General features: G+C 42.4%; 1 protein-coding gene across 3 annotated transcripts; it reads right to left on the bottom strand.

Annotated features, from left to right (window-relative positions):
• Nucleotides 1-29: 29 nt before the first annotated feature.
• EPHX1 (epoxide hydrolase 1) lies at nt 30-18,799 on the bottom strand. Of its 3 annotated transcripts, none has more exons than XM_081904738.1 (9): nt 18,603-18,799; nt 10,306-10,493; nt 8,382-8,562; nt 6,979-7,206; nt 5,431-5,560; nt 4,776-4,990; nt 3,333-3,441; nt 1,498-1,623; nt 30-431 (listed from the first exon to the last, which is right to left on the bottom strand). In XM_081904738.1, the coding sequence occupies exons 2-9, from the start codon at nt 10,489-10,491 to the stop codon at nt 197-199; spliced, it is 1,410 nt and encodes a 469-aa protein (XP_081760864.1). In that variant the 5' UTR covers nt 10,492-10,493; nt 18,603-18,799; the 3' UTR covers nt 30-196. The 3 variants fall into 3 exon arrangements, with proteins under 3 accessions (XP_081760864.1, XP_081760865.1, XP_081760866.1); XM_081904739.1 differs by having other exon boundaries at nt 18,631-18,798; XM_081904740.1 differs by lacking the exon at nt 18,603-18,799 and adding an exon at nt 18,373-18,596.
• Nucleotides 18,800-24,734: the final 5,935 nt, after the last annotated feature.

The following is a 24,734-nucleotide window of genomic DNA, read 5'->3' as shown; positions in this document are numbered from 1 at the left end:
ATATAAACTCATCACAAGGTCAGCTTGAATGTGCCTCAATTCAATTTTTATCTAGCCACATGGGAAGAGAAACAGTGCAAGAAAAAAAGAAAAACACCCCAGGAACTTCAGCAAAAGCTACCCTAAATGCAAAGCATTTTAATCATTTTTAATCTCAACTTCTTAAGTGTGGGGAGAGGATTCCCTACAGTGGTGATTACAACAGCCCAGAACCCAACTTCTTGGCAAAGTTGCCCTTTTCTACTTTCCCCACAAACTGCAAAATATCTGCTGCAAGGAGCTCTGGTTCCTCAAAAGCCGCAAAATGTCCACCTCTGGCCATGTAGCTGAAGGAAACAATGTTCGCATACTTCTGTTGAAGCCATGACTGGGGCATATGCAGGACCTCATGTGGAAATGAAGCAATTCCTGTAGGGACTTGCACAGAGAGCCTGTAAGAGAACCAAGAGGGAAAACATGTCACTCTGTTCCTCACAATGAAGGGACTTCTTCAAACAGGACTCCAAACCACAGGGAAAAGGAAGGTCGAGGGCACAATTTAATGCATGTCTACTCAGAAGTAAGCCCCACTGAGCTCAACAGGTTCTGCACCCAGGTAGACATGCTGTGGCAGGGCAAGCTGTGCTTTCACTCCAGAAATATGGCAGTGGAAGAAACTCTGGCGGAGATGCTGTTGAGCCTGAATCAGTGGAAGACTTTGTGCAACGTAGGCTTAGCACTCATTTTGAGGCTTTGTGAAATGCCTTGCACTAGCACATATCTTAAGCTCCCACGCTAGCAGACCTTGCTCCAAAAGCATACGTAAAAGGCTCCAGTGAGCAGAGCGGCTCCGTCAAGCTGACCCTCAGAAGATAAAAGGCAAGGACAGAACTCAGTCGTGAAGTTGGAACTAACTCAGGGATGGGAAACAGGGAGCTGAAGGTCTTGAGAGGACCCACAAATCATATTTCTCTGCCCTAAGCATCCCCATCACATTTGCCAGTGGGCCTCTGTTGCCTTCCTAAATTCCCAACAAAGCAAATTGCTGCGGCTTGCCCAGAAGGAGAGGCACAGGGAGCCTGGCAATAGAAGCACTGGTTTCGCTCTGCTGTCACGTGCAACCACACGCTGAGCTCCCTATGCAAGTGAAATGACTGAGATTGCCTGAGAAAAGTACAAGGTTGCCTGAGCTTGTACAAAGTACTGAGCTTGCCTGAGCTTGCCTGAGAAAAGTACAAGTACAAGCTTCATTAACCTCCTTGGCCCTGCTGCAAATCCACATGTCTGCAAATGCATTTAGGACATTTGTATATTATTATTGCTGACACTGATATGTCTGGATGTGCATTTCACAAGTCACCAGGAATACCTTTGTGTACACTTTCTGTCTAAACTTGGCACATGTATGGTATCTGAGTAAATATGAAAAACTGTAAAAGGACACAGGGCAACTAAATGTGTGTGCGCGCGTGTGTGGCATGAAAAGAGCTCTCTAAAATAGGCAGAGGAATCTCTTACTTCTCATGCTTCTGGGTGCCAATTCCTTTCCCAATATTCTCTTTGTAAAAACGCATTGAGGACACTATGCACCCAGATACCCAGTAGATCATGATGTTTGTGAGAAGGTCATCCAGTGTGAACTTCCTGAAAAATACAATCCAGAAGCAGCCACATCAGAACTTGTCAACTATGTTCCATCATCAACATCTGCAGCCTTTTTTCATCCTTAGCCTAAGCTAGCACCTTGTTACCAAAATCTGGAGCCGTTAAATATTAAGGTCATTATTATTTTATTCTTTAGATTTTGCGTCCTTTCCCTCTCAAGTGCTCTGTGCAGGTTACAACTCCCAAGACTACAACTCCCATCAGTCTTAGCCGGCATGGTTGGGAAATGCTGATGTAAGATCTCTGTCAACACATCAACATTTGGTTCAGAAATGTTATCTCCAGCTATTTCCTAAATTTAGCTTGAGTCTCTGGGATATTGTTGGAATACATTCTTCCTTCCATTTATCCTGTCTCTATTTTTCCTTGTTGCTTTTTTTTTTAAGGAGGCAACAAAATGATACTCTAGTAAATCAAGCCCTTTCTTTGTTGACTCTGTGGGAACAGGAACAGAATACGGACAGCAAACCCCTCAAGCACTTTACATTTATATAATATACCCATTTATAGAACTGCTTAAAAAAGAAAGAAGGCAGCTCAGTTATTTTGCTAAAACCCTGTTATAAATGAGTTAAAGCACACAGATCTACTCCCTTTCAACAGAACTTATTGTAAGGGAAGTTCCCAGAGGATTATGTCCAATTTAGATAATTCACTGCTAGGGCCTCAACATGTTCAGCTGTCCAGGCAGTCAGGAGATGTGAAGCTGACAGTGGCATAAGAGAAGCCTGTAGAGCAGCTAATTTGCTGGCCATAGGACTTTGTTATAAAGACTAAGTTAAGGCTTCTTTCCTCTCAGAAAGGGGTCTAAGCCATTTTTAACCTGCAGGACTCCACCACAAAACAACCCCAAGTTAGATTGTGGAGCAAGCCAGTGTTCTCCTTGCAAATTTTTGTTCGGCATAGGAGGGCTGCCACCTTCACAAATGTTTCTCCTGTCCAAAGGGGTGTGTTTGCACAATACTCATACATGCATGGTGACACTAGATGTCAGCAAGGACATGCAAGAACATGTGCTCTTCTTTTGAGTTTTCTGACTGAGCTGCGTTTCAAACCTTCAAAGCAGGTGAAGAACCGGGCACTACAAGCTAACTTCAAAATAATCTGCAGCATTTGATTTCTTAAATTCAGCAACACTGCAGTCCAGCGCCTCCCTGCTCAGTCAGACTGCAAACCAAGTTGCGCTGGCATTAAGCCACTCTCAACGTGCACTACAAAGGCACAACATAAACACTTAAAATGAATAGACTGTGCTAAGTTGTGTTGCATTTGGTTCTCTGAGCCTGCCAACACGACTGAAAGCAAACACGGCTGGACCTTAACAGGGTGGGGCAGCAGAACAGGGAGAAGTATTGCTTCCAGGTTCACAGTGCTGCTGTATATGAAGCTGAGGATCTCACGGAGGAGGTGGGAGGAAGGAAAAGAGTGGACAGTCCAAACATAAGAAGAATGTAGATAGACAGGGGGGAGTATGGGGGCTACAGGGGAAGATGGTTATACCTCTCGACTCCAATGATGATTCAGCCCTCTGGTTGGAAAGAAGACCAAAAAGAGTGTCAGCTAAGCATCCAACACACAAGAAGCGATTGTGACACTAATCTGAGAATAGTGCAGGTAGGTAAACAAGCATCAAAGGTAAATAAGCATCTGTAAACCTAGAGAGAGGAGCAGGGAGAAATGACACCCACTTTTCTAGTCCTCCATCTTCTAGATCTCGAAAGGCATGATTGGTCCATGTAGAAAACTTCTCCAAGATGTATGCAGCCAAGCCCACAGGAGAGTCATTCAAGCCACAGCCTAAACAAGAATGAAAACCAAGGGTTTGCTTTCATCCAACATATTTTCAGCTAATTTCTCTCTCCCCCACCCCCGGCCCCAAATAAACACAAGACTCCAGCTGTCTGAAGCAGCTGCTGATTGACAAGACACTAAATAAAGAGACACTTGGCAAGTTGATCTGTAGGATGAATTATGTACCAACAGTATTAACAGCCTTACAGAATAAACAAACATGCTGAAACAGCTTTGAGGATTTTGTTTTTTAAGTTATAAGGGGAAACTGAAGCTTAAACCAGCAGTAGGATAAAGCTTTGGTAACAGAGAAGGACTGGGTGGTGGCCAGTGGGAGAGAAACCAACCGCAAGCATAATCTAGCCCCTGTTGACATGACCAGCTTTTAATCAAGGTGTGCTCCCTCACTCACTCCAGTCTATCCTTCACCCAGGCAAGCAAGAGTCATTATCAGGAGTTGCAGGACACATTTGAGCCAGGCAGAAATGATCAAGGAAGATAAGAAGCAAGGAGGGGAAGGGGGTGTGACCTCGGGGTTTGGCCTGGGAGAGTTCTTAGGGCCAGAGAGAGAGGCCTGGTGCTTGCAAAAGACCCGTGGGTCTGGGGTTCTCCACCTTTGCTATACACAGAAACAAACAACATTTGTACAGACTAGATTTAATCATGTTTTTGAGTCCTCTTGAACAAGATCAGTATATGCCATTTCTGCAGCAATGCAGTAATACACTATGCCAATTAGGGAAATTATTTCAGTGTAGTGCTATTGTCACTCAGCCCTATAATTTAATCTGCATATACCTGAACGCCTGATCCATTTTTTCTTAATTCATTTTTCCAATCAGGTTATAAAAAAGATAATTTTAAACAGAGGCACTTAAAAGTCTGGAGACCTAATCACAACAATACAGTCAAGCTAATTCACTTGCATATCTAGGTGAAAACCCATTAATCAAATTTGACTGTTTTCCCCCAGGCATTGTCAGCGAATCCAAAAGCTCCATGTATAAAGAGGCAACATTTAAATTGAGTAAAATGTGCCAATGGTTCAGTGTAAGCTAACTAGTCCTCCAGAACAGCTCAACTAAGAGCCAGAGGAGATCAAAGTGTGGGCTATTTGTAAATGAATAAATAGAACATTACAAAAGCACTGTTAAGTCTCCAAAAGCAAGCCTGACCCTGGCAGTGCTGCTCTTGGAACTTCTCACCACTTGGGAAAGTGGGTAGCATGGAACAGTACAGCTCTGAACACAAAAGTTTATTAACTGATCAAAGATAAATTGACTACTTGGAAGGACAAGCAAGTTGTGTTTTTGTTTTTTGTTTTTAAAAAAGGCTTTTACCAGCAGTGTCAGGCTTTGTAGAATGTAGGTGAAAGTAGCCACCTTCCCCTAGGATCCTGTAGAGCACTTTTGTCTTAAAAGGAAACATCCGCTGGACATCCACATCCTCAAAACCAAAGAGTCCTGGGAAATACCGTCCCAAGGTAATGGAAAGAAGTTGCTTGAAATGCAGGGTAGTCACTGTTGCCATGTTTAAGTGAACACCTTTCACGTGGCTAAAATAATTTACAAAAGTTAGATAAGTCACCCACAAAAATATTTCTTTTTAACTCCATAGATTTATGACTTACCTGGAGTTCAGATGGCACCCTGTTGCCGTTTTGAACAAACATATAGGCCAAGCCCACTGGAGAAGAAACAAGCAGCTCCCATTAGGAAGCCAGAATCTTGGGAGTCTCAGGACACACTCAGGACTCTAAGTTTAGGAAAGTAGTTGTGCAATTCCAGCATGTTGGCTCCTACAGTCTAGCTGGCAGGGTGCTCGAGTCACAGGGCTTCTTCTCCCCCTGGGGTATGTGGCTGATGGGGGAACATCATATGCCAAATGATTCAATCTAAATCAGGATGGAGATGGCTCATTTTCATAGTTAGCCAATATGCTGCTTAAATAATAAATCTGTTTTGCATTTCGCCTGTTAAGAAGATGAACACTCACCTTGGAGCTATCTGAGCCAGATTGGTACTGATCAACGAGCCCCAATCCCCTCCTTGGGTATAGAATTCCTGGAAGCCCAGCCTGAGCATCAGCTTATAGAAGATACGGGCAGCACACACAGAATCAAAGCCTATAGAGAGGGGAGGAAAGTTATCTAGTAGGACTGCTTTCCGCCCCATCCCAAGTGCAAACACAATCTGTGCAATACTAATTTCTAGCTAGATTGAAGGCTGCCATAGGAATTTTCTCCCCAGTCACACTGAGCACTTATTTACTACATCAAGTAAAAGAGCAGAGACAACGCAACCTTCTGATCCACACCTTGCCAGAAAAGCCAACAGCCTTTACACTCAGTTTGCACAACTCATCATGAGTTTCTGGAGTGAAGTGTGCAGTTTGGTCCTCTGTCAGAGTTCTTTCCCTACTCCTGTGTTATTCCCCCTTTAAGTGGAGATGCCAAATGTGGGACCTTCTCCAGGAAAATCACTGTGACGCCTGCATTCTCAGTCTAACCTTCATCATAGAACTATGATGAGGACAAAAATTAGCAGCGATACTGCCCTGAGCCTGAAGAAACAGAAGGATACAAAGGGGAGATGAATCACAACTTGTGCACAGAAGCCTCTCCCTGCAATGTTGCCACCCCACTCCTGTCCATGGGGGCTCCCCTCAGACTGCAGCATGCTGAGCAATGGTAAAACAAGGCTCCCAGTTGTGCAGAGGCTTCTGATCACCTTCCATTGAATGCAGTGAGAGGCCCCTTTCTGAATGTTTCCACTGAACAGGAAAAGGGCAGCAGGAGGAGGGCAGGGCATTGTGGGTGAGACCAGGATGCACTGCCCAGCTACACATCTAGACTGAATGCCTGGATGGGGCTAGGGTGCAAAAGCACAAATAAAGCTACCTTATATGTACAGGTTTAGTATTTGTAACTCCCTGCCCCTAGCAAGTACATTTGAGTGTTTCAAGTATATTTGCATAGACAGACATCTACTGCTCTATTTGAAACAGCACAGGTAGAAGTCAAAACAATATTGGGAATGGCTATGGCTCCACTGTAGAGCACCGGCTTTGAATGCAGAAGGCATTCAACTCCCAGTGTGTGCAGGTAGAGCTGGGAGAAATTCCTATGTGAAATCCTGGAGAGCCACTGCCAGCCAGTATAGACCAGTGGTCACCAGCATGGTGCTCATTGGCGCCCATGAACCTAGAGAGAGAGGTCTGCCCTGCCACCTAAGGTAACCATGAAATCCCTTCCCTGCCCCTGATGAAGCTAGGATTGAAAGAAGCATTCTTTCATAGACGACAGGCTAGACTATGTTGTGCACCTGGTTGCAGTGTGTGAGTGTGTATGTGAGTGTGTGTGTTTTAAGCACAGCAGTTCCTGCTGTTAATAAATGTGCCCCAAAATGTTGGCAACCCCTGTCACAATCAATCCTGAGCTATGCTACTCGGTGCAAAGCAGCTTCCTCTGTTCCTAGGAATTAACAACAAAGATAAGCGATGTACACATACCACTTCCAGATCCTTCAAAATAATGCAACGTACCTTGCTTGTGAGGTGCCTCGGAGAAGCCGTAGCCAGGGATGGAAGGGCAGATTATTTCGAAAACATGCTCGCCACTCAGGCCATGGCTCCCTGGATCCATCAGGAGGGGGATTATTTTGTAAAATTCATACACTGAGCCAGGCCAGCCGTGGATCATTAATAACGGCTTTGCAGACTGGCCTTCAGGCACATGGGAAGGTTTTACATGAAGAAAATGGACATCGATTCCTATGGAAAAGATACATACACATAAAAACTTTAGAATATTTATTAAAACAGATTAGGTGGGCAGAAACATATACTAGATGTAGCATAAACAGATACTAGATTAGCATTAGCATAACATCATTAAATGGTTTTGTGAATGAGATTTGCTACAGGGAGGGTGCTCTGGAGAGTGATGGTTTGCTGCCTTGTAATTTTCTGTTTAGTAGGAAGCCAGTCTTAAGTGCGCTCACCGAGTTGGTCCTTTGAAATTCCAGGGAACAACACAAATGCCAATTTCCTCATCTGATCACTGAATCACATGTCAAGAAAAGAGAGACTTTGGTTTTATAACCCAGTAACTTGTGTGCGCTGCTTCCTAGCATAACTGGGAACCTAGGTTCAAAAAATAGTTACGAGCTCTTTGACTCAGCTGCTAGATGCCAAATTGATAAGCTGGAAGTAGATGTAGTAGTAGGCATCACTAGCTTCACTTTAAAAAAAACCACCCCACACGTAGCCTAAGTCAGGGGTTGCTAACAAGGCAGCTGCAAGCATACAGATGCCCACAGGTGCCCATTCGACTGTAGCTAATAAAAAAGGTTGTGATGTCTGCTTGGTTGTGGTGGGAGAGGGAGGGCTGGTATCTATGACAGTTTCTGTAGTTTGCTAGTGTGCCTATGGGCCCCAAATGGTTGCCAACTCCTGGCATAAATCTATCCAAGATTACATTATGACTTCGAGCATACCACTGGCCACTGCTGGATCAGGCATAATACAAGAGGCTGCTGCAAAAAGAGACTCCCGTACGTTCAGCAGCTCAAGTTGTGAACGGATCAGAGATCTACAATCACAGCAGCAGGTCGAAGGTGTCCAGTGCTGAAACCCTGCACTGCTTCCACTCCAATGTTGCTGTACTTTTGGTGTAAGGAAGACTGACGTTCTTCTCTCTAGAGAAGACCCATCTGAATTTCAGACCTGAAAGGTGCTATCACTGAAAAACAAATGTTCTTCTCTGTGGATCCTAGAATTCAAAGACCTCAAAGCCAAATTGGGAAGTCTAATTTTATTTATTTAATTATAGGATTTCTTCCCTGCCCTTCACCATAAGATCCCAAGGTGAGTTACAACAATATAGTAAATAAAACTTAAAGTCACATGAGATCAAAAGACTGATCATAGCACTATTGGCTACAAACCTTCAATCTTTGTTTTGAACTGTGGGAATTTGTTGAGAACTTCCACTTGCTTCTTCCAGTTGAACTGATTCCTCCAATAAGCAACAACCTTCCTAAGATAATTTGAATTAAACCCATATCGAAAGCGACTATCCTCTAATGGCTCGGCAAACCTCACCTCATCAAGTCTTCTATGTAAGTACTAGACCCCACAAATGTGTGGGAGGGAAAAAGAAGAATGAGGAAATGAAAAGAGGAAGAACTGAACATGAGAATTATATGCAAAAGTTAAAATACTTTCCCCCCCCCCTCAAATTACATCCATGCCACATATTTAAAGCATATGGCTTTCCCCAAAGAATTCTGGGAAATGTAGTTCACCCCCACAGAGCTACTATTCCAAGCAACCTTAAAATAATGTTTTCCTCCCTTTTCCTGCTGACTGGTGTCTTTCTGGTAGTTTTGACTTGGTATAATACAGATTTGTGTGAAACCTATACAAGACCTTTCTATGCAATATTTCTGTGGTGTGAGATGGACATCCATTTCACACTAGTTCTGCACCACCCACATGTGCAATTCAGGTTGCGCTTCTATTGAGAATACTGAACTTTCATACTACTTCCACTGCAAAAACAACTCTTCTGACAATACATTAAGTTCTTTTGTGAATGCTCCACAGAACGTAGGTGTCATGAACCTCAACTGGTTATTTCACATGACATTTAAAGAGAGAGAGAGGCTGTACGCTCTCGCTGCGCTGTTTGTAACACAGGAATACTCTTCTGCTAAAAGAGGGGAAGTCACAAACATTAACTTCCCACCAACACTCATGTTGCCCTATTGTGTGAACCCTTTTATCTAACCTTTCTTCCCCCCATTCATTGGAGGCAATGCATTTCCCACTCTCCTGATAGGCTATATAGTAGCTTTATGTGGGTTTGTGCAAGTATGGCACAAAGAGAGAGAAAGAGAAAGAAATTTGGGGCACGATTTGACCGATCACGCAGCAGTGCTCTTAGAACCAGCTGGTTCCATTTGCCTGAAACAAACAAGAGAAAGTCACAGCCATTAGGATGAAGCTGGACTTTAAAAATCAAAGGCTCTCTCCCCTGAGAACTGAGGACAGGGCCAACACAGCAGCAGATGTTAAAGACAGCTAAAATTAGATTCTGCTCTGTGTGCATTGTACCCTTCTGAATTTCATTGTTTTAAAGCTATTATCAGTGATGTGTGATACAGAAAATTGCCCAGGTTGGGTTGATTAACGCAAACAGACAACTACAACACGTTATTGTATTGTTCTCTGTTAATAGCACAGGCAACGGTAGGATCATATCCAGATTAATATGATACAGCCGTGACCTCTGAACAAAACTGCTTGTAAAAATTACTGCTGGAGAGAAAATAACTGCTGCTAGTATTTGTGCAGCAAGCCTACATTTCAGCATGTATCATATTTTCTATATATCTATAGTTCCTGGCTTGATTGAAAGATCAACTGAAACTGATGCAACTCAGTGGAATGCTTTAAGCACATTTTACACATTTAAATTATCCAAGTTAAAATTAAAGGGGTAGTAGAGCTGGTTACAAATGTAAACCTAAAGGAACTCAGATTTATGTTGCAATTTTAACCGAGCACATTTACTTGGCTATAAGTCAGAGCTTTCCAAACTTTTCATGTTATTGACACACTTTTTAGACATGCATCATTTCGCGACACAGTAATTAAGTTTTTCAGCCCCGGAAGGAGTGCGGGAAGCATTTGTGTGACACACCTACACACTGCAGCCGACACACTAACATGTCGCGACACACATTTTGGAAAGCTCTGCTATAAATGCTACTGAAGCATTTTTAACAAACCGTGGTTGAGATTATGCTGCTACCCTAGAATTTCCTGCTGTTTGTGCAAACTCTGCGAGAAAGAGAGTCTTCTTACATTTATCTCGCCGTCTGATGTTTCCACCTTGAAAGGATATATAGCTGCATCTTCTTCAGAGTCAGGCTTCTGTCCTTTGCCCCACCATCCATCTCCCATAGATAATTTGTCCTCTTTCTTCTTGGTCAGAAACAGATAAATGATTGCTCCCAAGACAACAGCCAACAGTATTTCAAACAACATCATGACTGCAAAAGAATCACCACAATTATGGCATTAAATGACATTTTGGTACTGGTACCTCCCCCCCCCAAAAAAAACATGTTAAAAGTGTGGCAGTTACTTTAACAACTTCATGGTGAGTACCAGCACATATATTTTTTTGAAGCAGTGGCACTGGTTGTGTGCATGCTTTTTCTCTAGAATGCTTATATTTTAGGACCAGAATAAAAGTCTTTCGGCTGTTTTGATAAAACATTATGTATTTTCTTTAAACCATATGACATAAGATACCAATTAGACATCACTTCATAGTAGCTCTTCTTAAGGGTGGTCCTGTTGGACCTAAAGCAAATATTTGACTTCACTTATTTTCTGTTATTGTCCTACCAGTCATTCCCTCCTATTTCTTCTTAAAGTTATTTCCATGTGGACTGTCACTAAGATGCAATAAATCTTAAGACAAGAGTCTTTTTTTGTTGATGCATAATTCATAATAGTTGCTTCAATTTGGGTCACAGGAGCTCAAAGGCGATATAAGCCTTATTCTTTTTTTGGGGGGGGGGGAGACTCCCTCCCTCAGTTACCCTTTCCTACAGAGCACACACAGCATTGCAAGCTGAGCCTCCTTGAAGTCCTGGTGTAATTAGCCTCTCAATATGGGTTCTCAGGCAAGGAACTGACCTTTTGAAAAATGTGTCTAAAAGTGTGAGATCTCTGTAGAGAGCCACATGTTGTATGCTGTACCATTAGGACATAAATATGGAATTCAGTCGGGTGCTTGTGCTCTTAAAAACGAGAAAGGCTGCCTTGTGTATATCCCCCTGCCCCATGAATATCTTATTTACCCCCAGAGCGATTTCAAAGCATTGAATTAACTCTGTGAAACAACAGCAACAAGGCTCCATCCAGCCCACGAGAGACTGTGCAGCAGAATGTGTTATAAACATGCTTTTTGGGGGAAATAATTAATAATTCCCTGGGTGGCGAGGGCCTTTGAAATGTGTTGTTTATTAACACATTAGCCCCACCCCCACATTTCTCATATTTAAAAAGTTTCTCAAAATAGTTAAGGAGAACCATTATTTCCATAGGGGGCTAAGTTAGGCACATAGCTTTTTTAAAAAATAAACTCAACAGAATGGTTCAGTATTTTAAAAATGTATTTATTATTACATTTATATCCTGCCTTTTCTGCAAAGAATTATCAAGGTGAAATACATGCGTCCCCCTCCCCCCTGATTCTTCCTCAACCCTGTGAGGTAGGTTAGGTGAGAGACAGAGACTGGTCCAAGGCGCACTAAGTAGGGGCTACACAACACTGTCTCTCTCTTTAAATGCTTGTTCAATGAATATGTGAATGTAGCTAGTATTATTATGTTAAAACAGGGCTATTGTGTTCAAAAATAAATTAAGCCATATAGACTCTTGGGTTTTGTTTTTCCTTTTCTGGTGCATAATCTTGAGTGCATGAACAGAGCTGGTTCCTCAATAAACTTCCATCTGGAAACACTCCAGGTTTCCTATTTAATCTGCAGCTACCACTGCTAGTTTGTGTGGTCCCTCCAAACCAGGATCAAACCATGGGAATGCATAAGCACAAGGCTCATTCATATAATGCCACGATCTGTCGTTACCCCTGAATGGAACTACAGTGGTACCTCGGGTTACAGACACTTCAGGTTACAGACGGTTCAGGTTACAGACTCCGCTAACCCAGAAATAGTACCTCAGGTTTAGAACTTTGCTTCAGGATGAGAACAGAAATCGGGCGGTGGCGGTGTGGCAGCAGCGGAAGGCCCCATTAGCTAAAGTGGTGCTTCAGGTTAAGAACAGTTTCAGGTTAAGAACAGACCTCCGGAACGAATTAAGTACTTAACCCGAGGTACCACTGTACACAACTTGGGTGCTATGGCTGGGATTCCTGCCTTGCCGGAGGTTGGAGTAGAGTACTTAATATATGTGAGGTTTTGTGTCAGCGTCACTTGTGCAGGTTCTGTGCTATTCACTTGTGTTCCTTTGGTGGTGAGAGAGGTTGGGGTAGGCCAAGGTGTGGTTGTTTGGCTGTGGTGATCTTTGTTTTAATGTGTGAGTGGGGTGGGTGGGTGTTTTGGATCAGGTTAGCCATATTGATTTGTATGCTGTTGGTGAATTTTTGTCATTGTCTTGTTCAGCTGTGTACGTGATAAAGGGGAGCCATACCGGGGTGAAGGCGTCTTCTTCTATTTGTCCCCGTGTCAGTTTCAGTTTATTGGTTAATTTTTCTAGTAAGGCTGTTTCCCATACTATTTGGTACCATTGGTCCATGCTTACTCCTGACAGGTCTCTCCAGTGTCTGGTTATGGTGTTTCTGGCTGCTGAAAGTAGGTGGGTTGTGAGTTCTTTGTGGTGTAAATGGGCATTATTGTCTTGGAAGATGTTTAGTAAGGACAATTCTGGGGTGATTTCTAATACTTGCTTAGTTATTTTACATATTTCTCGTATGGCTATTGTCCAGAATAGTTGGATTTTGGGGCACTCCCACCACATGTTGGCCCTCCCACCAAAAAGGGGGTATTGACAACGGGCCAATAGCTGTTCCAATTGTCCTTATTCTCATGTGAAGACAAACTCTGGGAGAATCAAGAGAAGAAAGCCTATTGTATACAGTTGACAGCAAGGGAAACAAATGAAAGCCATCATGTTCTCTCTCCATAATGGAACACTAGAGGATATGCCAAAGCAAGTATGCAACAGAAACACTTCAATGTAGCTGGCAATAGCACCAATACTTTAATGTGCTGGGATTTAAAGGAATAATTTCTAAATATTTATCCATAACCACAATGAAGTAATTATCTTAGAAGCAGAAGCTAGGAAGGGGGGGAGTTTCCCCATTTGGCTTCCCCCCCTCAACACTTAATTGCAGTGATGCATGCTTTTATACCGAAATAATGAATAGATTGATCAGCTTTGCACATAACAACTGTAAATCAATTATGTACAAGTATTCAAACAGCAAAAAAGTGTTATGAACCAATTGTTAAATCAAAACAGCTCTGATATTTAAAGGCATCATGCCAGGAGATTATTCAATGAATGGAAAGTGTGTGTCTAGCAGTGCTTCCCAATAGCTGAAGGCATGTCCCCTCTCCGTTACTGAATTATGTGGAGCATTTGATGGGTAAAAAAAGAGAGGTTTGGTCAATTAACAGGTCAAAATAATAGTAAAGTTGAGGTGCTAGACTTGTTCTTGGAGGTAGCAATGGCTTGGGTGTGGGCCAATAAATTGAAGCTGAACCCTGAAAAGACTGTGGTGTTATGTGCTCCAAGTTCTTGAGTCCAGGAGATGAGGAGTCAGCTTGTTCTGAACATGGGTGCACTTCCCTGGAAGAAGCAGATTTGTAGCTTGGGAGTACTCCTGTAATGATTATGTTATTACATTTTGATTCTGCTCCTCCCTCAAAGAGTCCAGACCAATGCATATAGTCCCGTCCGTCAGGCCCCCCCCCCATACACCATTATCTTCACAAGAACCATGTAAAATAAATGAGGCCAGGAATGTGGGACTGGGCCAACATCCTATAATAGGCCCTGAAATTTCTGCGTCTGGGATGCTCCTGGCAGCCCTATTTTTTGGGGGGGGGGTTGAATCAGGATAGGGATTTCAGCATATGGATAGGCTCCCCCTCCCCCCGTCTCTTTCCCCTTGCGCCATCCCTATGATTCCTGAAGCTGCTAATTCCACCTGCCTGCCCCTGCCTGCCCAGGAACTGCTGTTTGCTCCTGGGGTGATTTTTCTCAGGATCACAGCAAGGGAGCAGGGCTGTGTGTGTTAAACTCCTCTCATGTTTGCAATCCTAATTGCGCTCTTAACTATACAATAAAATCCCCTGGCATTGGCCGGCTTCTAGCTGAGCTCCTCTGTTCCATGTTACAGCCAAACCATATACTCAAAGCTCTCAGATATTTTCACATGTTTAGGATGTTGGACATGTTTAGAAGCAGCGGACAGGGAAGCCATATCAGAATGCTCGAGAAATCCAGCCCCTAATATGAGCATCCTCTGGATGTGGGGTAGAAAAAGTATTTGGAAAACAGACCCGGGAATGGAAAGAGAAGAAATTTCTACTTTAGATATCTAATAAAAGGCATTCAACCTGGTCTGTGTGGCTTGCGGAGCTTTAATTAAAATTATCTGCGCAGAGGGAAATTATCAGGAACTGTTCAACCCAAGAGCTTCAAGAGAAGAAGGGTGGGAATCACCTTCAATATTAATTAAGCGGAGACAAAATCTCTTTGGAGAGAGGATACAGGTAAATGGGTTCTATTTTTATTTTCTGACAAATCTTTTTGCAGTTCTTAATGTACTTGACACAATTTGCCACCTGCTAGGGAGCAATGGTATCATTCTTGTCTTTTTTTGTGTGAACCAAGTTTAGGGCAGGGACCCAAAAACCTTTATGATCCGGATTAATGCTTCTTCCTCAATCACCCCAGCTGCTCAGAATCTCCAGAATTTCTAAACTGTATTTTGAGACTACGGGAGACTATGGAAGGCTACAGGAGAGGGAGGGAGAAAGAAAGTCAGTGGTTACAAGGGATGAACATGGGCAAACACAGTTGAATGTATAGCAGAAAGGGTTAAACTTCTGTCCAGTGGATGATGTCACCAGGAAGGGGCAGCTTTGTTTGAAATATGTAAAGTACTTAGAAAAATCAGATCTGCCTCAGCTCTATTAATAATACAGCATGTATTTAGCCTTTATTTCAAAGAGAACACTGTTGAGCAACATATCCTCATAGCACACCTTTAATGTCCTTACTATTCCATCAATATCACCTTTCCAAGACGGGTAAATCATTTGTCCTTTAAAAATTAATCATAGCGTCATACTGCTCGATAGCCCCAGACAAACTACAGAAGTCTGGCAATGGTAGTAAAATGGTAGAGGCTATTTTCATGTAGTAAAATGAAAAATCTGACTGAATGGACAACAGTTCTCCTCCTTCCCCCTCATCCCTTTTTTAGATCCAAGCCAACAGATACGTAAGTATTCCTTCCTACATTTTACCAAAAGCTTTCAGTATTCACTTGCATCTCATGTGGTTTTTTAAAAAATGTTATGTATTGAAGTCTACTATAAATAATGCAAAACAAGTATATTAGTAATGGAACAATAATAATTTATAGATTAGCAATTGTCTTCACAACTCAAACTGGGAGAGAGGAGACCCAGAAGAGACAGTATTAAAGTTTTATGAGTTAATTTGGTATTAAAAGTAGCATAAGTCAAGATTTGTATTAATGTCTTGATTAAGCAGCAACATTCTGCCACAGAGAAAAGTATTAACTTTCTCTCACAGACATTTCTCCAGAGTATGCAACTTCGTCCCAAAGACATTGCTCCACTTATAAAACATGCATGGTCAATCTGGGCCAATGGTGAAAGACTTCACTGTTGCCATCCTCCATACATATGGACTGACTAAATGCAAGCCAAGAAAACAGCCAGTGAATACATCCAGGGAGTAATTCACCTAACACTGCAAAGTAACAAGCTTCATGGTAGGGACATCCTGTACAGTTGTAACCCAAATTTCATCATAATACTGTACAGAATATCAGGTTGTACCCAAAAGAAAGACAGGGAAAAGTGACCTATTACTAACAATATCCAGATTATATTTTAATTGCATCCCTATAGAGAAAAAAATGTCATGACTCAAGCTGAGTTCCACTAAACTAAATTAAACCCAAGGATTTTGTGCATCATTTAGCCTGGTCCTTTTCAGCCAGCTCAGTAAGGCAACAAAATCCAGTCACTAGACACTATTTTCCTCTCATTCAGCAAGCATGTCAAGGGAGGTAGGGGGAAGCACGTTGAAATAGGATAACAAGATTCCCTGGGCTTTTTTCTAGAACCCACAGTTGGTAAATACGCCTGCAGGAAAGTTATCTAAAAAAAAAAAATAAAAAGAGAAACTGCAGACAGCACTTCAGTAGATACCAAAAAAACTGGCAAGTAAAACAAGCAAGCTACAATAAATACTAGCATAGCAAAGCACATCTTGGACATAAACTTCAATTCTAATCGAAACCAGGCTTAGAAAGACATCTGAGGAACTACAGTTGGAAACATTCCACATTGTTAGCAAAACCGTGGCTGAGAGATCAGTTCTTGCTTTGGGGGGATGGGAAGGGACTCTGATGTCCCCTTATCTTTATTAACTCTGCAGTGAGCAACAGTTTGATATTAGGAAAACAGTACAAAATACAAAGTCCTGAAGTTTACTTAAAAAGCAAGCAAACAACCACTATTTGTAAACCCCTGGCTTCAAATTCTGCTTACTCCTCTTACAAACTGCAAAGGAGTACAAATTCAGTGGTCTCTTGGCTGCTGATAGTAGATTGCAGTAAGTCACCAAATCTGCCCCTCTGCCCAACAAAAGCCAGAAGGATGGCATCAGAACAGACTTATTCAAACCTAAACTCAGCCTTCAGGGAACAGTCTGGAATCCTTACTGAGTTATAATATTTAAAAAATCACACTACAAAAACCTTCAGTGTGCAGTAGCTTGCTAGCAGGATATTTTGAAAATGCAAAGCGCTACTAATACAAAGGTAAAAGGTAAAGGTACCCCTGACTGTTACCAGTCGCAGATGACTCTTGAGTTGCAGTGGGCATCTTGCTTTACTGGCTGAGGGAGCCGGTGTTTGTCCACAGACAGCTTCCGGGTCATGTGGCCAGCATGACTAAGCCGCTTCTAGCGAACCAGAGCAGCGCACGGAAACGCTGTTTACCTTCCCGCTGGAGCAGTACCTATTTATCTACTTGCACTTGACGTCTGATCGGCTTTGTGGTTTAGGCCCTAGGCTTTGTGGTTTAGACCACAGCGCCACCCGCGTCCCTTACAAAGGTAGGGATATCCAAATATACTGTGTTCCCACTTCTGCTTGGGATAATGGGCCTCTTCTTCATACATAGAAGATCCCTGCATATCGACTCTTCTCACTACTGCGGAGTGATAAAAACACAAGGCACTCTTTTCTGAACTCCCCACATAATGGCCAAGGTTACAGTGGCATGGCAGACGTCCAAGGGCAGTAAACAGACAGCTTTGTAACTTAATCTACACACAATAGAGAAAGGAACAGGATTAATCGCAACAAAAACACCATATTCTTTGCTCTCTCTGACTACACCCCAGCAATTTCCAGAAAGTTCTAAAAGAACATGGATTTAACTTGGATTACCTTCTCTTTAACCCTCACAGGAGAAATCCAAGCAGAAAAGAACAAGAGAAAAACAGTCTCATGGAGGGTAAACGGCAGTTCCAAACTTCATGTCTGGGTAATTTCAATTGACAACTAAATCACAACAGGTTCCTGAGCTGCAAGATATTCTGAATGAGTGACTTCCAGATGATATTAAAGTTCTCTCTATGGTGGCTCATCTGTGACACATGTGCAAATCAGCAATCCTTGCAAACGCCCCTGTTTGTAAGGCCCGATGCACAGTCCACTTGCAACTGAAATCCTAAGACAGAACCTGGAATCCCGACACCCTTAAATCTAAAGGACTCCTTTGGGTTGTTTCATGGGTTATTTGATGTTGGGCTATATTTTACAGACCTACATTGTGTACTTGCAAAAAAAGGAGTATCCTTTAAAAGTTCAAACCTTAAATAAATAACACACAAACCGCAGTAACATATCACATACCAAGCGACAGCAGTGTAGCCCAGTTCACCTGCCAGGGATACTCCAGTTGCACCTACCCTGCATTGTAAATACTGCATTGGACTGGGGAGGACTTAGACTAGAGATGTTCAAAGGGCTCTTCCTAGTCTATAACTCTGTGATTCTATATGTTTTTTAAACTCCGAAAGCAACCCTCAGTTTGACGAGTTTCCCAGGGAACTCACAATGGGATGCTTCACTTATGGGCATAAATGAGTTTCTCCCGGGATCTTCCACAGGAACTGCCACGCACAACAAGTTCCCCGTCCTGCCTAAGCAAGCAGCTTCAGCCCTTTTCAGACGTGACGTGACACTAAAAAGCGCCTCTGCTCGCGCCTTGTGTGAATGTTGTCGATGCGGGATAAGCCGCAGAATACCGGCAAGCCGCCGACTGCGTACGTAGGATTTACATTACCGTTATCAGCCAAATGAATAAGCCTCACGTGTAACAAAAACGCCTCAGAAAGAGCCCCTCTCGAAGTTCCCCCGCGTAGCCCAGCCTGGCCCTCCGCCGTTTACAAGAGCGAAAGAGGCGGGGCGGCCTTTCTTCCCACAGGCTCCGCCGGCGGCGCTGCAGCCGCCCTCTCGCACCGCCCGTTCGGATTAAGGCCGCGGGGCGGTCGAGGAACTCGGTCGGCAACAGAGGGTTCTGGGAAATGTAGTTCTTTGTGGGGGCTCCATGTAACGGTGGGGGGGGGTGTTGGGTGCTTCACCTGGGCTCTCAAAACCTTCTTCATCCTGCTGCCCGAGAAATGTTATGGCCGCCGGCGGGGGAAGGTAGCTGCTGGGAGCACCGCAGAAATGGAAACCGAGGTCGTAACGCGTGTCGTTCGGCGAAAGTCTCGCGTTGGGTTGTTGGGTTGGACAGCAGCTTCAAGACCCGGGTGGGTTTGTTATCGCTGCGGCGTGTAAGGCGCTTCAAAGGCTCTGAAGGCTTCTTTTCTTTTGGATTAGGACACGTAACATGACACATCCACCACTGCTGCCCACACCAATTTGAAGCACCTGACTCTTCCCCCCCCCCCCCAAAATCCTGGGAACTGTAGAGTTTGGCAGTTCTGTGAGGACTAAACTGCAGTGTCCAGGATTTCTTAGGGGAAGTCATGTGCTTTAAATGCACTTTAAAGGTGTGCCGTGGGTGTGACCACATAGTGAAGCGATACGCGCCTTAGACTGTGTACACATTGGTGTTTACTCTTGAATCTGTAGAGTTGGAAGAGACCACGAGGATCATCTAGTCCAACCCCTTCATTGCAGGAACCTTTCATCCAACATAGGGCACGAACTGAGTCTCGTGCTCTACCGACTGAGCTATCCCTCTGGATCCCACTGGTTTTTGAGTTCATGTTTGCACGTTACCTATGGTGCAGAGCTATCCTGTAGTTTAGTGAGAAATGCTGCTGTTGCATTTTCCCTCAAACCAGCTTCCATCTGAAAGGAAATAATAAGATGTGTTCACTTTGCAGTAAACTGAGGTGTGTATATTTGAAACTGCCATTGTGTATGTGTGCACGACAGCGTATGTGCAGATGACAGTTTCATGTGTAGGAGTCGAGGTTGAGAATTCAGGGGCAAGGAAACCAAAGAGGTAAAGCACATCACTTGAGGACATCCACACACCCCTCTGGTGTGTACCTCAGCATGTAAATGTGACTTGACACAAAGAGGGAAAATTACCTTGATGCATTTTAACCCAATAATGTGTTCAGAAATTGCTTTGCATAGGATTTTTTTCCGGTCTGGAGGCTTAATACACTTCAGTTTTCTCCCACCTCTATAAGGAAAGTTTGTCCTGTTCTTGCTACATGTTAGATAATAAAGGATAATGGTGATTGGAAGAACATAATGGGGAGGGGAAGATTTAAAGGGCTATTAAAAATGGCATGTACTGTATGAAAGGGGATGGAGGAGTGTGGATTAGGTGGCTGTATGAATGTATAAAAGATGAAGTGAGAGGTCAGGCGGGAGAGGTCTGCTTTCTGATAAATCCACTGAGTTACAGGGCCCTCCCTCAACAGAGTTATGCATGTAATTTTTTCAGCATTGGGGCCCAAAGCATCCTCTTAAGCTCACACGAGGGGAAGTGAAAGAAAAGCAGAAACCGACACAGCTCTGAAGCTGGTTTGTGCAGGTCAAATGAAAGAACAGAAAATCCATTGTGCCAATTGTCCACTTTAAATTAGGCCTCTATTGGGTGGTGTTCAGAAATGGCAGACTGAAATGAATGTCCCCCGCAAATATATGGCTATGTACCAGTGTTCAGAGCCTGCTGGGCAAAAGCTCAACCTGGCAGAACATGGTTATTCTAGCATGCATATAAAACCCATTGCTGCTAGTGTTTATACTCATTCCATTCTCTTTAACAGCTAACAGTGGCTTTTTACTGAAAACACATACTGAGTTGTCGAAGAAATCATGTCAAATGAATTCTGGTATGCAGCAAGAAAATAAACACATAACCTCACTGGGGTTATGAAGTGCAGAGGAGCTCTAGTCTCTCTGTGCAACAGTAGGGTTAAGCATATTTCATAGAGTCCAAGTATTTAATGACCCAAGTTTCCACAGCTTCATTTGTACCAGAACTAATCTTCATATGGTTTGTGTTAAGAGCACATTTTTCTTTGTAACTTTACATCCATTCCACATGAAGCTCCCACATAATATAGTGAGAGACACATTACCATTTACTCCGACTCCAGTGCACCCCCACAGCTGGTGTTTAAAAAAACCAAGTACCCAATCCAAACGTATATTGTAGCATCTTGCAAAATACTGTTTTCCCTCAAAGCACTTCTCATCCAATTTGAAAACAAGCTGTGGTTAAGCTGAGGTGTGTAAACTTTAGCTCACTGTTGCACATGCACAGAGGACAGTGCATGCACAGATGAACAGGAGTTTCGGAGGGTTGCAGACAGGGGGAAATAAACTGGGTAATGTGCAAGGAAACAAATACGGTAGTTATGTGTACAGCTACGTAAGACACCACTTGAAACACAGCAGGGGGAAATGGCCTTGTTACATTTTAAACTGCTAAAGTGTATGTGCCCTATATACATGTTGCTAGCTGCCAGCAGTAATACCTTTTGTTTGTTTGTGTTAAAGGCTTTTTTGAAATTACAGCATCATAATTAAATACAGTCCATCTATGGGAAGTACATATCCCAACCATCACACAAATAAGCAACTTGCATGCTTCTCTAGAAGAAGAAGAAGAGTTTGGATTTGATATCCCGCTTTATCTCAAAGCGGCTAACATTCTCCTTTCCCTTCCTCCCCCACAACAAACACTCTGTGAGGTGAGTGAGGCTGAGAGACTTCAAAGAAGTGTGACTAGCCCAAGGTCACCCAGCAGCTGCATGTGGAGGAGAAGGGAATCGAACCCGGTTCCCCAGATTACGAGTCCACTGCTCTTAACCATTACACCACACTGGCTCTCACATTATGCTAGACATCTCTAGACATTGTGCTTAAGTTATCACCAGCTGTAATAATAATAATAATAATAATAATAATAATAATAATAATAATAATATCCCACCCATCTGGCTGGGTTTCCCCAGCCACACTAATCTAATTACAGTAACCGTTATACTAAATGCTAACAATGGTAAACATGGTGTCATACCAGCAAAATATAGTGGACATGTTTAGGAGCACTCCTTAGTGGGTTTGCCTGATTTTGGCATGATAGTGCATACTTACTTGCCATCTTTTGGTAATGCCAAGCACCTCTCCCTCAATTTCATGGTGATTAGGGATGGTTAGTTAAAAAAAATAAGATGTTGACGTTGATTATGACAAAAATAATAGTAGACCCTTGTTCTTCACCCTGATGTATTACATTTCTTTTTGCAGTGGAATATTTCATATTAAGGTAAACAAGACACAAGTTTAATACATTAGTGATAAGTACACCTAACACGGTTATTTTGGATATGCATCCCACCCTAACTTTAGCAATGCAACTCAGGTCACAATCTCTTATTCTGTCACCCGGCAGGAAGCAAGGTATTCTTAGAAAACTCACCTTCAAAGTGTGAATTCCCAGCACAGCACAATCTACACAGTAGCAAGTTTGGGGGACCCCAAAGACTTACAGAAGTACAAAAAAAAGAATATTTGGGATGAGCCCAAAACAGCAGTGAGGATTGAGCATGTTCAATGGGCACATAATGCTGACTGCTAGAGGAGGGTGGGATGGAATGGTGTATCCTAGAAAGGGGCAGTCAGCTTGCACCCTGAATTGGAACAGTCCACATCACATTTTGTTATATGCCTCACTTGTAATAAGCTATAATTTTATAATTCTGGCTCCACTGCAGATCTTAAAGTTGGATAGAGGCAAAGTGCTATTATTATGTGAAGCTATAGAAATATTTTGCAGCCCTTAATAGAATTATTATCCCTTCAAAGTTCAAAGAACTTCTAGTAGCAAATTCCCTGTAATTTGTTTACCACAGAATAAAACTGAGCACATTCAGTTATGTGCAGAATTCATAAATCAGTGTCAATGGAGTGTTTTACAAATAAACTGACTTTATCCTCCCACATACCCCAATAAATCCTTTACTTGCTTGGAAGTACAGTAAAGCTTCTTTTGGTGCACTGCATTTTCTAATGGGACTGCAATGAAGTATATCTGATTTGTAAGGCGATTCAGCTGATTCACTCAAAAGTTGTAACTCCATATTCAAAGTTTAGTACTTAAACCCTGCTATTCCTAGGAAGTAATGCCTTCCCAAACCTTTTTCATTGCTTAATGCAATCTCTTACACTTGGCCCTTACTAAATGTATCACACTAACACATCACTTACTCAAGAAAATGTATAGATTTCATAAACATGTTGACTGTATTTAAAAACAACTAGGTAAGCATTTATTCATGTACCTATTCCCATTTTTTCCTTAACCTGCAGGCATCGTTAGCACAGAAAAACTAACCTGCTCCTCGCTATTTTCCTAGGGTTCCTTATGTAAGCTTTTCACTACTTTCCTAGAATGCTTTTTGCGTCCCCATATAAAATTAAAGGCTTAGAATGCTTTTTATAATCTATTTTTCAATGGTATTTCAATCCATAAGTACGTGAGATTAGGCATTCATCTTTGTACACTTCATCCAAGATTTAGTTTAGGTGAGCAAACAAGATTTCACAAACTTATAGGTATTATTCTATTTCAGTTGTTTTCAAGGGAACCTGTGTATCTTTATTAGTCCACCTTTAGCTTGTTTTTTCCCCAGATCTCTCTCACCCACTCTGGTTTTATATCTTTAGAACCTGCATATGGATATTTCTGAAAAATATATAGTTATGTAAGGCCTGGATCTATGAGGGTGGTACAGTATCACCTTGTCCCTTGACATAAATATTTGATACCGAATTAGTACATACTGTGACAGTACATTGGAAGACTTATTTCAGTACAAACACTGAAGACAGGGTTTTTCAACTCTTTCAAAGGCATTTTAAGCATCTAGGAATAAGGCATATTTTAAAAAATAAAATAAAAATAAAGTCACATTATGCCTCATAGCGATCAATTGTCGAATGCTTTATGTTGCCTTTCTTTGCATGCCAACTTGACTACTCTTCTTGTTCACCTGTAGATGTGCCTGCATGAAAAGTTTTATGTGTGGTACAAGATATGGTAATTAACACACATCGTTAGCTAGCTCAGGGAAAAATTTGGTATACAAACATGATCATTCACTGGTGTCAGTTTTCCTTATGTTAATTCTTCAAAGTAATTTCTTATCAGGATCAAACTACAGGGGAATCCCCACTTATAAGAGGACGCCTGTGAGTGGGGATTCTCCCATTCTACCTCCACCCTGTTTAGGCACTGAAAGCAGTGCATGAGTCAGCAGGAGCCTTTGTGCTGATCACTTGAGAGTGGGGAGAGGCTGTGCTGCAGTACTTCCTCATGCTTAGCGCGCGCGCGCGCACACACACACACACACACACAAAACCTCTAGGGCCTCTGAACTCTCCTTCCTGCATTCTGTAGAAAAAACTAGTTTCAGCTTTTAAAAAACTAATGGAATTTCTTATATTTGTACAATCAATTTCCATGACTATGGTCATCTAACAATATAAAAATAACATGTAATAGTATAAGGCAGTGCATAAAGCAAAACACAGATAAAACATCAGGGAAAGGGGAAAAAGGTAATAGGAAAGGCCTTGAGGTTATTTCTAGCCTGGCTAGCATGTGGATTTTTAGGAAGAAAATGACACCCTAGCAGGCAATTTTTAAACCTTCATAACCATTGATGGACCAATATACCAAGGCCTCCATTTGTATATTCATACCTGCTTTTGATTTTTGGAGGGGATGTTACTGTGGGTGTCAGGAGGCCATTAAGAACACAGCACTAATATAGAGTCTACTGTTCTAAAAAATTCTAAGTGCCTGGTTTTGATATAAGATATGCTGAGTAATGGGAGTGCCAGATCACCTCATCTGTCTCCTGAGAAATCTCTATGTGGGACAAGAAGCTACAGTTAAAACTGGATATGGAACAACTGATTGGTTCAAAATTGGGAA

Source organism: Podarcis melisellensis, assembly GCF_964234715.1.
Source record: "Podarcis melisellensis genome assembly, chromosome: 3".
Lineage (NCBI taxonomy): Eukaryota > Metazoa > Chordata > Lepidosauria > Squamata > Lacertidae > Podarcis > Podarcis melisellensis.
Note: the sequence above shows the minus strand (reverse complement) of the source record. Positions and strands in the feature narration are given on the sequence as shown.

Coding starts and splice junctions, on each gene's coding strand:
- EPHX1 (XM_081904740.1), bottom strand. CDS start 18,397: ATGCCCATAAGTGAAGCATCCCATT. Junction 8,563..10,305: donor CATCAGACGGCGAGATAAAT/GTAAGAAGACTC, acceptor TGTGGGGTCTAG/TACTTACATAGAAGACTTGA. Junction 3,442..4,775: donor TACAAAGCCTGACACTGCTG/GTAAAAGCCTTT, acceptor ATTCTTGTTTAG/GCTGTGGCTTGAATGACTCT.